The following is a 15,036-nucleotide window of genomic DNA, read 5'->3' as shown; positions in this document are numbered from 1 at the left end:
AACTAAATAGCTGGGGGGAGGGGGTGTTCAACAGATTGGAGAAATCTGGATAAAGTAAAAGAGAAAAGTGTGGATAAAGTTAAAGTAAAAGCAAAAGTTGAAAAAGAAATGTAAGGGTGGAGTGCAGAGAAGTCAAGTTCACAGGAGACAAAGATTAGGAGATTTTAAAAGCACAGTGAGTGTAAGGACACGTTATCTGAATGCTCATAGTATTTGTACAAGGTCAGTGAACTTGTGGCACAAATCAGTACAAAGGGGTATGATTTAGTGGCCATTACAGAGATGTGGTTGCAGGTTGGACAGGATTGGGAATTAAATATCCAAGGATATCAGGTGATACGGAAGGATAGGCAGGATGGTAAGGGGGGTGGGGTAAGCACTCTTAATTAAAGATGAGAGCAGAGCAATAGTGAGAGACGATATACAATATCCCTCCATTCCCTGACCAATCAAGAATCTATCAACCTCTTCCTTAAATGTGCATAGAAAATTGGTCTGTGGCAACAGACTCCACAGATTCACCACTCTCTGGCTAAAGAAATTCTTCCTTATCTCTGTTTTAAAAATGCCCCTCTATTCTGATGCTGTGTCCTTTGGTATTAGACTCTCCCATCTTAGGAAACATCCCCTACACATCCACTCTATTGAGGCCTTTCAATGTTCAAGAGGTTTCAATGAGGTCAACCCTCATTTTTCTGAATTCCAGTGAATACAGGCCCAGAGCCATCAAATGCTCTTCCAATGAGAAGCCATTCAATCGCAGAACCATTGACATACTGTAAGTGGACTAAATGATTAGAACATAGAACAGTACAGCCCAGGAACAGGTCCTTTGGTCCACAATGTTAAACCAAACCAGCTGCAAAGTAGATAAAAAAAATACCAAGAAACTAATCCCATCTCCCAACACAATGTCCATGTCCCTCCATCTTCCTCACATTCATAGCCTATCTCAGTGTCTCTTAAAAGCGTCTAACGTACTTACCTCTATCACCATACCAGGCACTGCAGTCCGAATATCCGCCACTCTCTACGTAAAAAAACTTACCCTTCACATCACCTTTGAACCTACCGCCTCTCTACTTCAATGCATGCCAGCTGGTATTAAACATTTCAACCTGGGAAATGTGTACTCCCTGTGTACTCTATCGATGCCTCTCATAATCTTATAGACCCTATCAGATCTCCCCTCAGCCTCTGTCTTTCCAAAGAAAGCATTCCAAGTTTGTCCACCTACATCAGAATCAAAATCCGGTTTATTATCACATGTCGTGAAATTTGTTAACTTAGCAGCAGCAGTTCAATGCAAAACATAACAAAGAAGAAAAAAATAAAGTAAATCAATTACAGTATATGTATATTGAATAGATTAAAAATCATGCAAAAAATGGAAATAATATATATTTTAAAAGTTAGGTAGTGTTCACGGGTTCAATGTCCATTTAGGAATCGGGTGGCAGAGGGGAAGAGGCTGTTCCTGAATCGCTGAGTTTATGCCTGCAGGCTTCTGTACCTCCTACCTGATGGTAACAGTGAGAAAAGGGCATGCCCTGGGTTAAGGTAACCTTGCCAGGTAGGTTCTCCTAAGGAGAGTCCTGCCTGGAAAACCTCTGATCAGAATTAATAGAGAATATTTTAGTTGAGGAACTAATGGACACTGTGCAGATAAATCAAGGCTAAATACACTAATGCCTAGCCAAGATATTAATCTCAATGTCAAGATGGAATTGAATTGTACATCTCACCATTGATTGCTTTTTAATTAGCAATTTAATTGAAACATTCATGGTTTGGGAAGTAAGAAAGAGTACCAACCACTAAGTACACTCAGTGGCCACGTCATCTGGGCCTCCCGTAGCGAGTAAAGAGCCCACTGAGTGTATTTCTGTATGATCGTGGTGTTCTGCTGCCGTAGTCCACCCAGGTCAAGGTTTGACATTTTGTGCGTTCAGAGGTGCTCTTCTGCACACCACTGTTCCAATACATGATTATTCGAGTTACTGTCACCTTTCCGTCAGTTTGAACTAGTCTGGCCATTCTCCTCTGACCTCTCTCATTAACAAGGCATTTTTGCTCACAGAACTCCCACTCACTGGGTGGGTTTTTTTTGCACCATCCAAACTCTGGAGACCGTCGTGCTTGCAAATCCCAGGAGGTCAGCTGTTTCTGACATACTCAAACCATCCCCGGTAACAACATGGTCAAAGTCACGGTTATCACCCTATTCTGCTGTTTGGTCTGAACAACAACTGAACTTCTTGACCATGTTTTCATGCTTTTATGCATTGAGTTGGTGCCACATGATTGGCCGATCGGATATATGCATTAACGAACAAGTGCACAGGTGTACCTAATAAAGTGGCCATTGAGAGTATAGACTTTGAATAAAGTTACGTGTAACTTTTTCTTTGTCAAATTCGATTCATGAAATAAGCAAGCCGATGAAGTATTGTGCTCCATGTCCGGAAACGATCAACCAGGCTTGTATTTTCGCGATCACGAGAGCTTTTGCTGCACTTTCAGGGAGGGGAGAGAACTTCTGCTCGGCAGCCGGCGTGCGGGGGCCTCGGTAGCGCCTGCGCAGTTGGAGCGTTCCCGGGCGGAAGATGGCTGAAGTGTCGGAGAGGACGTTACAGCTGGCGGTCGTCTTGTCCTTTACCTCGGGGTTCATCGTTGGCTGGCAGGCTAACATCTTGAGGAGGCGATTCCTCGACTGGAGGAAGAAGCGGCTGCAGTCGAAGCTGATCGAGACACAAAAGAAGCTGGACTTGGCTTGAGGGGAAGGTTAACGAAACTCAGTGCTCAGCAGGGGTTTCTGTTTCATGTGAGCAGTTCCATTTGGGTTTTATATTTGTGTTCACAGGCTCTCCCTATACTGTGGCGTTCTGTAATTCATCGTAGGGACTCTATTTCTACAGTTAATATTAAAACCCTGCCGTAGTTATATTTACCGTCTGGCAAGCAGGCTTGCAACTACTGAAAAGAAGCTACTTTGTCAATGTCGGTAAGAATTAGTGGTAGGCCACTTTGTCTCTTGACCCTGCTGTGCCACTCATCAAGATCACGATGACAGATGTTATCTCGGCAGTGGCTTCCGAATATTATCTTCATAATCCATTAATTCCCTCTATCCACCCCAGGTCCGAGCGAACTCTGTGACTGAGTATAAATCTTCGGGGTGGAAAATTTAAACGCTTTGCCACTTGCTGAGTCAAAAAGTTTTTCCTCATGTCATAAAGCACAGTAACTTGTCCTTTGACCAACCAATTCCATGCTGATCATTGAGTACCCACCTTTAATAATCCCACTTACCATCTCTTGGTCAGTAGCTGCCCACATGTTGGTAGTTGATGCGTTTTTCTAGAAACTCTTGGAATGTTTAGACTGTCTCTGTCACCACCAATCTAAGGCAGTGCATTTCTGGTTCTCATCCCCCTCCCCCCGTGGGAAAAAAATGCGAAGTACCCTCTAAACCTCCTATCCTTAGCTTAAACCTATGCCCTCTAATTTTAGATACATGCACTGTGGCGATCTGTTCTACTACATACTGTAGAGTTATACAGCATGGAAACAGGCCTTTGGGCCCAAATCATTTATGCTGACCAATGTGCCTCCCTGAGCCTGTCCAATTTGCCTGCATTTGACCCAAATCCCTCTGAACTTTTCCTTTCCAGATACTTATCCAAATGTCTTTTAAATGTTGGAATCGCACCCACCTTGTCTACTTCCTCTGGCACTTTGTGGGAAAAACCTGCTCCCCAGGTCCCCTTTAAATATTTCCCCCTCTGTCTTGTGCACCTCAAAATTTAGCATACCTCCATCAAGTCCTCCCCGGTTTCCTCTATTCCAAGGAAAACAAACCAAACGTATCAATTCTCTGTTCATAGGTGAAATGCTCCACGCCAGGCAACATCCAGGTGAATCTCCTCTGCATCCTGTTTGGTGCAATCACCTCTTTCCTGTAGTGCAATGATTATACTGCACTGCACATGACTCTCCAGTGTTTCATAAAGATGTATCGTAACTTCCCTGCTCTTATAATTTATTTACCAACTAATGAAGATAAGTTTCCAGTATTTGGTATATTTGAAACATTTTCTGTGGTAAGGATTCATTTTGCTGTTGGCTGTAACTGTTGACATTTATTGCATTTCATATTGAACTGTTTCCAGTTCGGCAATGGATTAATGCGACAGATTTCGTATTCATGTAACACATTGCAAACAGCAGTGAAGCTTTATAAACATGAGAAAGTCTGCAATGCAAGGAATTCAAAGACTTCACACACAAAATGCTGGACAAACTCAGCAAGTCAGGCAGCATCAATGGAAATGAACAAAACAGTTGACATTTTGCGCCGAGACCCTTTTTCAGGACTGGAAAGGAAGGGGGAAGACACCAGAATTAAAAGGTGGGGGAGGAGAAGGAGGATGGGTGAAGTCAGGTGGTTGGGAAAGGTAAAAGGCAGGAGAGGATGGAATATGGTAGGAGAGAAGAGTGGACCATAGGACAAAGGGAAGGAGAAGGGGCACCAGGGCGATAGACAGGTAAGAGGGAAGAGGCTGGAATGGTGAATAGAAGAAGGGGGGCAGGAGTTTTTTTTATCAGAGGGAGAAATCGATATTTATGCCATCAAACAGTATATATTATGTGTTCTCCAACCCTGAGGGTGGCACAAGAGGAGGCCACAGACATGAGCTTTATTGCTTCTGAGTTCAAAAATATTAAGATTGAGTTGGTATGTTTTTTTATATCTAATATATTACTTGATTATAATTTGTTCTGTTGTCATTTTTTCTTTAGGGAAATAACCCAGATTCACAGAAAAGTTCCTGGAACGTTGACAATGGCTGTGAGGAAACTGAAATAATCAACTTTGCAAAACAACCATGCAAAGTACATTTTCATATTTATAGAAAGCTATTGCTTCGGCTCCTTTACGTGGTACACAGGAACTGAAATGCTGCTCTAAAGCCTTGATTTTTATGTGCAAAATATGAACTGATTTAAATCATTTATAGATTTTAAGTAAGATTTTTTTTTTTAAGAAAGTTAATGTCTGTATTTTTGGGTGACAAATACCCTGAGTTCCTAGAATATTTTTCACTCTTAAACAGAATTTCTGTCAAATGAACAAATCACCTGTTTCAAAAAAAATCTAACTTGTCTGGCTGAAAAAGTCTAATAGATGTTCTCAAACTTTGTGTTAAAAATCATCTGCACATACTGAATTTAAAGTTTACCTATGCTTGTGATTTGGGGACAAACAATGGAATGGTTTAAAGGGAATTTGCTTCTGGAGTTTTATTTATACTAGTTTTTTTTGTCTTCGTGGGGGGGAAAACGGTCCTAGTTTTGAGCTGGGCTGCTAGATACTTTAATTTTTTTTTGGTTATGTACTTTGCAAACAAACAATTAGGACAGTAAATAAACCTTAGGTTAATGTGTTTGTAACAGGAATAACGTACATAGTATTGTGTGTGTGTAGTGTTCTCGCACAGGTGTAAAAGAACTCTGAACTAAACACCAAGCATAAACCAGTCAATGAGGCGGTCCCAGTAAGATTAATCGTTTACTGTTCACTCTTCCACATTAACGTATGGTGAGAACTGTTGATAAAACAATACAAAATATATACAGTATTTGTTTCCTTCTTGACATCACATTTACATCATAAATACTTGCAAAAGTAAAACTACAACAACTATATTACATTAAAGTGCAACATACAGTCAGAATCTACCTACGCCATCGACTGGCTTTAAATACACTTCAACACAAACTATCCGCAACTCTTTAAATAACAAAAAACATAAACTTATCAACCGTCATTACTTTTAACAGAATCAGCATTAACATTTTTAATTCAACATATCGATTATCTTATGAACTTTACGGCGTTGCTTCTCTGATGTCTCTAGTGCGTAGAAAGAAAACTTTTCTCGCGCTGATCCTGCACACACATAAGCCCCCTCCTTCCCATTTCTCCAAACCGGTATTTTCCCACAGGACGCGGCGAAACCGGGTGTGACGTCATCGCATGCCACGATATATCACAGACAACGAATTTACTTTAAACAACTTTAACTTTGACTAGAAAACGATTACAAACGAATTACTAAAACGAAAATATAATAAACTAAACAAATGCCTTAAAGGCAACACACTCCCCGCCTGACCTTCGTAAGGTCACAATGAACATAATACAAAACTTCAGTCTCTAAATCAGTCCTTAGGTAGAAGTAGAATGACTTCTGCAACTGGCCTTTGGTAAGTTTTCACATCACCTTGGTCAGAAGTTTTCAACTCAACCTTCCTGACATGTCCATCCCTACTAGGGAATGTGGCAGTGATTCTGGCCATTGGCCAGCAGTTGTGGGCAATTTGCTTGTCCCTGAGCAGGACTAAATCTCCAAATTGAAGATTCCTGCGGGGTTCTGTCCACTTTTGTCTGTGTTGCAACAAAGGTAGATATTCATGTCTCCAACGAGACCAGAACTGATTTGCAAGAGCCTGAACCTGTCTCCATTGCTTTGTGTACAAATCCTTATCAGAGAAGTCCCCAGGTGGAGGGGGAGCTCCTGCCTTCTGCGTAAGGAGCATTGATGGCGAGAGTATGAAGGGGTTTTCCAGATCAGAAGACACAGGTAGGAGTGGTCGTGCATTTATAATGGATGGGACCTCTGCCATTAGTGTGCACAGTACCTCGTGGGTCAGTCAGGAGCGTTGCTGCAGAAACATTGAATCAAGAATTCTTCTGGCGATACCAATCATCCGCTCCCATGTGAGAGGCGTGTGGTGTGTTAAACTCCCAGTTGCATCCCTGCTGACTGAGGTACCTTTGCACCGTTTTGTCCATCCCGAGCTCCTTGGACGCTCCAACAAAGTTCGTGCCGCAATCAGACCTTAACTGTTTTGTAGGGCCTCTTAGCGCAAAGAAGCGCCTGAGAGCGTTAACACAGCTGGATGTATCCAAAGATTCGATGACCTCAATGTGCACCGCTCTTGAACTCATGCAGCTAAACATGATGGCCCACTGCTTGCTCTCTGCTTGTCCTCCTCTGGTGTGTCTTGTAGTGATAGTCCAGGGACCAAATACATCGAGCCCCACATATGTAAAAGGAGGGCAGGCTTTAAGGTGTTCTGGTGAGAGGTCCGCCATACGTTGAGCTTCCAACTTGCCTCGCAGTTTCCTGCAGGTTACACATTTGTGAAGTACTGAATTGATCAGTGTTTTACCTCCCAAGATCCACAGTCCCGCTGCCCTTATTGCTCCTTCCGTCAGGTGACGGCCCTGATGCTTTACCTGTTCATGGTGATGGCGAGTGAGCAGTAAGGACACATGGCTGTCTTTGGGCAGGATTACTGGGCTCTTTTCTGCAGCTGGAAGGTGTGAGTGTATTAACCGGCCTCCAATGCAAATGATATCGTTCTTCAGGATCGGGTTGAATTTCCTCAAAAGGCTGTCCTTTGGTATTGGTTTATTAGCTTGGAGAGCCGAAAATTCCCTTGCAAAAGCTGCTCTTTGAGTTGCTTTAAAGATGACGTCCTTTGCCTGGGCCAATTCATCCGCAGTGCGAGGTAAGTTACATTTGTGCCATAAGAAACGGAGGAAATTGCGATGGTCCTCCTGTACTAAGAAGCAATGGAACATCTGCTGGATGTCTGCTAAGATTGTGACCTTCTCCTTCCGGAAGTGCATCAGGACCCCGAGAAGGGTATTGTTAAGGTCGGGACCTGTAAGAAGCACATCATTAAGGGAGATACCAGTGCACTGAGCACTGGAGTCAAAGACCACCCTGATCTGATTGGGCTTTTGTGGGTGTAAACCCCAAACATTGGGAGGTACCAGCACTCCTCGCCTTCTCTCAGTGGCGATGCTACTTCAGCATGTCCATTAGCGAAGATCTTCTCCATAAATGCTACGTATTGTTGCTGCATCCCAGGTTTCCTTTTCAGGGTTTTTTGCAAGGACGTGAACCGCTTGACTGCCTGCTCTTTGTTGTTTGGCAAGCGCTGGCGTGGTTCTCTGAAAGGTAGTGGGGCGACCCAATTATTTGCTTCATCTCTGAAGACCTTGGTGTCCATTATTTTTAAGAAAATGGCGTCTTGTGCTGATGGAGTAAGTTTATTATCATGCTCAGTTTGAGCGAAGACTGACTGTCCCAGCATTTTGTCAGTTACCTTACATTTGTTAAAGCCTTGTCGTGCTTCCTTGATACACATGAAACTTGTGCAGGGTTGAAAAATTGAATGGCGGCCACTCTCTAGCACATTGGTCTTGAGTGTGTTAACTGTCGGTTTGTGTACATTGCCAAGGCACACCTCTCCTATCACCACCCAGCCCAGATCCAGGTGTTGGGCAAAGGGGGCGTCGTGTGGTCCATTGACCTGCTGCCTAACCTTGTGCACCTGGAGAACATCTCTTCCTAATAGCAGGAGTATTTCTGCTTTTGGATCCAGTTCTGGGATGTGCTTGGCAATGTGTTGGAGTTGTGGCTGGTGTAGCACTGCACATAGTGTCGGGATCTCAGTGCGGTTATTCAAAATTTCATTGCACTCTAAGAGTGGAGGGAGACAGATGACAACTTTACCATCCAGAGACTCAAGCTGGAAGCCTTCTGCCTTCCTTCCATAAGTTTCCACGCTGCCTGAGCAAGTTCTAAGGTAGTATGGGAACTGATTACTCTCAATGTTGAACAAGTCAAAGAACTCTGGTCTGACTAGTGAGCGATTGCTCTGGTCGTCCAGAATTACATAGGCTTTGATGGCCTTGTCTTTGGCTCCATTAGGGTACACCTTAGTGAGGCAGATCTTTGAACAAGAACGGCTTGACTGAGCTTGACCGCAAACTTCTGTGCAGCGCTCGAGCTGACATCAGTTGTCCTGGAGTGAGCCTCTCCCTCCCTGTAGTCCTGTTGTGAGGGTGAAGGAGCTTTGTCGGTTTGCGGTAATGGGCCGGGATGCATGGCCCCATCGTGATTAGTGCTATTACATTCCAGGCACTCCACGGAGATCGTACACTCTCTAGCAAGGTGAGAGGTAGAGGAACAGCATTTAAAACATTTTTTTCTCCTTGAGAAGGGCCATTCTCTCTTCAAGGGGTTTTTTCCTAAACGTTCTGCATTTTTTGAGGGTGTGGGGTTTGTTGTGCAATGGACAATTCTTGCTAGGGTCATTGTTAGTTGTAAAGACTTCAGTCTTACGCACTGAGACAGGTTTATTGATGTTGAAATTATTCGAAGTGGATTTAACTGGCTTGGTGTAAATTGTACTGCTACCTGGACTCATGAAGCTAGGGTCATTTCGCTTCTTCGCCTCCTTGCACACAAACCTAGTGAAATAGTCAAAGGGAGGAAATCGACCATCGTTCTCTTCCTTGTACTCTGAGCCAACATACACCCACCTTTCCTGCAGCCCAAATGGAAGTTTGTCCACGATTGGTCTAATCCCGTATGAAGTATCTAGGTATGACAGACCAGTTAAATAGCCGTCTTCTTTGGCGCCTTGAATCTCCATGAGTAAATCTCTGAGCTCTCTTAACTTAGTGTGGTCCTTGGCTGACTCCTTAGGAAAATTTTCCAGACGTTGAAATAGTGCCATTTCAATAACTTCAGGGGCTGCATAGCACTCCTGAAGTCTCTCCCATGCTTTGCGTAAGGCTAGCTTGGGGTTGTTGATGTACACTGAACGTATGCATCTCACCTGTTCGCATGATTCTTTTCCCAGCCATTTCATCATAAGATCCAACTCTTGGGTTGCTCCGAGCTGGACTCCGTGGATAGCGTTGGCGAATGAGGAGTACCATGCACGGTAATTTTCAGGTTTATCGTCAAACTGGTATAGTCCTGAAGTGACAAGATCTCGTCGTGCCATGGGTTCAACTGCAAGTGGCATGCTGGCTGGGGGAATATGTCGGCGTGTATATGACTGAGGGTGTATGTTTGTTATGGAATTTGCTGTTCTGAATTCAGACTTTGCCTCTCCTCTCGCCAAATCTGGTAAGTTTGGTGTCGAGAAGTATTTGTCATCAGCCCTTTCATTCTTAAATTTGTCGCAGAGTTGCAAGGGTAAATTGTCTTCCTCGGATGGATGTGATGCAATTGGGCCTCTCTGAGACTCCTTATGAGGAGGGATGTTAGCATATAAGTATGGAGAGGAAGAACGAATCTTCAAGTCCATTTGAGATCGGACGTAGTCGCTAGTGTGTTCCAATCTGGTCCTTTCTGAAGTAGATTTCATGTCATCCAGAACATGCTTTTCTTCAGCATTTTCTAATCTCTCTGCTTCCACCCTGGCAGCTTCGGCTTCTCGGTGTAGCATCAGCACTTCTAACTCTGCTTCTATCCTTACCCTTTCCAACTGGTTTGCGGCTTCTCTGGCAGCCTTTTCCATTTTCAATTTTGCTTCCTGTTCGGCGTACAACGCTTGCACCTTGGCAGCTTCTGCTTTAGCTCTTGTGTGGGCAGCCTTACTTGTTGATGCCCTAATGCTCCTGGCACTGGATGGCAACGACTTGATGCTGGATCGTGATGCCATCGTAGCACTTGAAACACCTGGTAATGCTGCCTTTTCACTGTAGTGTTCTCGCACAGGTGTAAAAGAACTCTGAACTAAACACCAAGCATAAACCAGTCAATGAGGCGGTCCCAGTAAGATTAACCGTTTACTGTTCACTCTTCCACATTAATGTATGGCGAAAACTGTTGATAAAACAATACAAAATATATACAGTATTTGTTTCCTTCTTGACATCACATTTACATCATAAATACTTGCAAAAGTAAAACTACAACAACTATATTACATTAAAGTGCAACATACAGTCAGAATCTACCTACGCCAGCGACTGGCTTGAAATACATCAACACAAACTATCCGCAACTCTTTAAATAACAAAAAACATAAACTTATCAACCGTCATTACTTTTAACAGAATCAGCATTAACATTTTTAATTCAACATATCGATTATCTTATGAACTTACGGCATTGCTTCTCTGATGTTTCTAGTGCGTAGAAAGAAAACTTTTCTTGCGCTGATCCTGCACACACATAAGCCCCCTCCTTCCCATTTCTCCAAACCGGTATTTTCCCACAGGACGCGGCGAAACTGGATGTGACGTCATCACAGCCGCGATATATCACAGACAACGAATTTACTTTCAACAACTTTAACTTTGACTAGAAAACAATTACAAATGAATTACTAAAGCGAAAATATAATAAACTAAACAAATGCCTTAAAGGCAACACAGTGTGATTAGGAGTTGGTCAAGAGCGCCAGCTGAGTAGTTTCACTGAAAGATGAATCCGTCACAGTATTTAAGAGAATTAGATTAACCAATGAAAAATACAAAACATGGGGCAGGGAGAATGGAAAATAAGATTGAACTGGATAGCTCCATCAAGGGGCAAATAGCAGCACTGGGGAGATGTGATGTATGATGTCACAAATCTATTTGTGGAGGTACTGCGAACAAAACTCCAGCCACGTTAAGACTTGGAATTATGAACTATAAAATATTTTTGTCTTTTTCCTGCTGATTGTTACTATTTGAATCGTATTCAGTTACAGTGATGAGTATGTTTTTCATTTATCATTGCAAATGCACCAAGTGATTTATTTTTTTTCTCTCAGCTGTGCATTCTGTTTCAAAACCTCAGGACTTTCATTGCACAAACGTGCTGTGTGGATGACTAGGAAATGCCTTTCAGCAACTGACTTCAAGCATACCGTTCCATCAGTACAAGAACTGTGCTAATAAAGCGTTGGATTTTGTTGTCGTGGACTGTGCACTTGTTGTTTGCCTACAGGTATTTGTATTATGTGCATCAGATTAATCTGCACATGAAAGAAAAAGCATTTTGAATACACAGCTTCGAAGCTTCTTTTAAGAAAGGACTTGCACTTGACGTTAGTTTAACTATTCTTTCTATATTAATTTCTCCAATACTTCTTGTGATTTTTTGATCAGCATCTGAACTTTTGCTATTCTATATAATGTCTGACTGTGTATTTGGTTGTAGTTATTGCAACTCCTACTTGCACTACACTTGCTGCATGTTAGAGTGGGATAGTCATCCAATGATATTGTCAATCTGCTCAAAGCAAAGTCCGGTGGAGGGGGGGAGGTGAATAGTAGGCATGAATTTCAATTACCTGTGGAAACTAAGAAAAGCAGTGATATTTCTCCTCAGATGCTTTTCTTAATCTTCTGAATGTTGCGCCGTTTAAAATGTCAGAAGGATTTTGAGGGTGCCAAAAAAAAAAGAAACTAACTACCATTTAGAATCTTGAATATTTGTCTGAAAGGGTGGTTAGAAGCAGGTTCATCAGATGACAGATCTCTAGTGCCCCATACAGTATGTAGAAGGACTGTCAATCTAATTTGTCTCATTCGAGTGGAAAGTACAGGCACATAGAATGGCTTTCTGAGTTCCATGAAACTCCTTTGGCCTTTAATCAGTAGTGACCTCGACAATATTTCCGATGGCATATTTGCTGATTCTGGTGGAAAGAAGACCTTGTCTTCACGTGGGGGAGGGTGGTGTTATGGGATCTGGTTGTCGCTCTGGCAAATGGTATCAGTGATGCTTCTAACGTAGATTGGTATTCATTGGGGTTACCTCGTTAACTTGTTTCTTGTACCTTAAGAACACCAACTATAGCCCCTGATATCTCACTTAATATTTCATATTTAGTATACAGCTGGGAGTGTGTATTTAGGAGTGCTTGATTGAACTTCCAAAAAAAAATTAAACCATTAAATATGGTTCTCACTTAACCTAATATTTATAATTCCTTCCAAATAAATAATTTTCAATGATTTCTGGTGAATACATCTTGTAATAACCTTAGTTCCAATGTTCATTGGTAAGGTATTTTTTAATTGGAAAATACAGTAATTATACGGCACCATTTTGTAAGTAGGTACTGAGGAGATGTCAGGGGTAAGTGTGTGGAATTGGCTGCCAGCGAGTTTAGAAAAATAGAGGGCTATGGGTAACCCTAGGTAATTTCTAAGGGAAGTACATGTTTGGCACAGCATTGTGGGCTGAAGGGCCTGTATTGTGCTATAGGTTTTCTGTTTCATTTTAGGTTGCCATCCCTGCCACCTGTCCACTCTCATCCCAGGCATTATTTCAGTAAATGTCTTCAATGCTTTCGCTTGCTTCTTTAAGTTTGGCACATGGAACTGGACACAGTTTTCTAGATGGATCCTGGTGACCTCTTTACGATTTATGCCTCCTTAACCCCTTTCTTAATTTTCCCTGGCACTTTCAACAAGCTACACAGGAACACCCCAGATATTTTATACTCCTTTTAGAATTCTGTCCATTCATTTAGTCTTCTCATTCTTTTTTTCAATAATGTAACTTAGCATTCCCTCACAGCTAAATTTCATCTGCCACATATATGTCCATTCTCTCAACCTGTCTGTGTCTGCCTGAAGTCTTACTACTATTCTCAGATTTTATCATGCCAAGTTTTGTTTCTATTTGCTTTCGTGACCTACTTTTGGATTTTGGCAAACCAAGAATGAAATTGTAGGGAGAAAACTCAGCAGGTCAGGGAGCACCTGTAGAAAAAGTAGAGCTAAGATTCCAGGTTTCCATCATTCAGGACCACCCAGGACATGCTCTCTTCACACTGTTACTTTTGGGAAGGAGGTACAGAAGCCTGAAGGCACACAGGAACAGCTTCTGCCATCCAATTTCTGAATGGACATTGAACCCATGAACACCACCTTACTACTATTTGTTTTTTTTTGCACTACTTATTTTAACTTTTTAATAGACACGTAGCTCCTCTATATGATAGATAGATAGATAGATAGATAGATACTTTATTCATCCCCATGGGGAAATTCAACTTTTTTCCAATGTCCCATACACTTGTTGTAGCAAAACTAATTACATACAATACTTAACTCAGTAAAAAAATATGATATGCATCTAAATCACTATCTCAAAAAGCATTAATAATAGCTTTTAAAAAGTTCTTAAGTCCTGGCGGTAGAATTGTAAAGCCTAATGGCATTGGGGAGTATTGACCTCTTCATCCTGTCTGAGGAGCATTGCATCGATATTAACCTGTCGCTGAAACTGCTTCTCTGTCTCTGGATGGTGCTATGTAGAGGATGTTCAGAGTTTTCCATAATTGACCGTAGCCTGCTCAGCGCCCTTCGCTCAGCTACCGATGTTAAACTCTCCAGTACTTTGCCCACGACAGAGCCCGCCTTCCTTACCAGCTTATTAAGACGTGAGGCGTCCCTCTTCTTAATGCTGCCTCCCCAACACGCCACCACAAAGAAGAGGGCGCTCTCCACAACTGACCTATAGAACATCTTCAGCATCTCACTACAGACATTGAATGACGCCAACCTTCTTAGGAAGTACAGTCGACTCTGTGCCTTCCTGCACAAGGCATCTGTGTTGGCAGTCCAGTCTAGCTTCTCGTCCAACTGTACTCCCAGATACTTGTAGGTCTTAACCTGCTCCACACATTCTCCATTAATGATCACTGGCTCCATATGAGGCCTAGATCTCCTAAAGTCCACCACCATCTCCTTGGTCTTGGTGATATTGAGACGCAGGTAGTTTGAGTTGCACCATATCACAAAGTCCTGTATCAGTTTCCTATACTCCTCCTCCTGTCCATTCCTGACACACCCCACTATGGCCGTGTCATCAGCGAACTTCTGCACATGGCAGGACTCCGAGTTATATTGGAAGTCTGATGTGTACAGGGTGAACAGGACCGGAGAGAGTACGGTTCCCTGCGGCGCTCCTGTGCTGCTGACCACCGTGTCAGACCTACAGTCTCCCAACCGCACATATCATGTATTTCATTATACCACTGCCTTAAAGTTAACAAATTTCACGACATATGCCGGTTATATTAAATCTGATTCTGAAGACGCTTGGTCAGAACCAGGAAGAATAGAAATAGAATTTGTTTTAATTTGAAGAGAAGGTAGCTAAAGATGCATAGGTGGAAGATAATGTCTGTGATGGGGGTGATGCCAGGGTT

At 42.5% G+C, this 15,036-nt stretch overlaps 1 protein-coding gene across 4 annotated transcripts; it reads left to right on the top strand.

Moving 5' to 3' along the window:
• The first annotated feature begins 2,572 nt into the window (after positions 1 to 2,572).
• Positions 2,573 to 11,878, top strand: LOC140733102 (mitoregulin). 4 transcript variants are annotated; one of them, XR_012100224.1, is made up of 3 exons: positions 2,573 to 2,824; positions 3,888 to 3,917; positions 4,804 to 5,043. XR_012100224.1 is itself a non-coding variant. In XM_073055956.1 (2 exons), exon 1 carries the CDS (start codon positions 2,607 to 2,609, stop codon positions 2,775 to 2,777), a length of 171 nt encoding a protein of 56 aa, XP_072912057.1. In that variant the 5' UTR covers positions 2,574 to 2,606; the 3' UTR covers positions 2,778 to 2,824; positions 4,804 to 5,043. The 4 variants fall into 4 exon arrangements, 1 of the variants encoding a protein (XP_072912057.1); XR_012100223.1 differs by lacking the exon at positions 3,888 to 3,917 and adding an exon at positions 11,667 to 11,878 and having other exon boundaries at positions 2,574 to 2,824; positions 4,804 to 4,896; XR_012100222.1 differs by lacking the exon at positions 3,888 to 3,917 and adding an exon at positions 11,641 to 11,878 and having other exon boundaries at positions 2,574 to 2,824; positions 4,804 to 4,896.
• The last annotated feature ends 3,158 nt before the right edge of the window (positions 11,879 to 15,036 follow it).

The sequence above is a fragment of the Hemitrygon akajei genome, chromosome 9 (genome assembly GCF_048418815.1).
Source record: "Hemitrygon akajei chromosome 9, sHemAka1.3, whole genome shotgun sequence".
Classification (NCBI taxonomy): Eukaryota; Metazoa; Chordata; class Chondrichthyes; order Myliobatiformes; family Dasyatidae; genus Hemitrygon; species Hemitrygon akajei.
The sequence above is the reverse complement of the archived record's forward strand: the minus strand, read 5'-3'. Positions and strand labels throughout refer to the sequence as shown.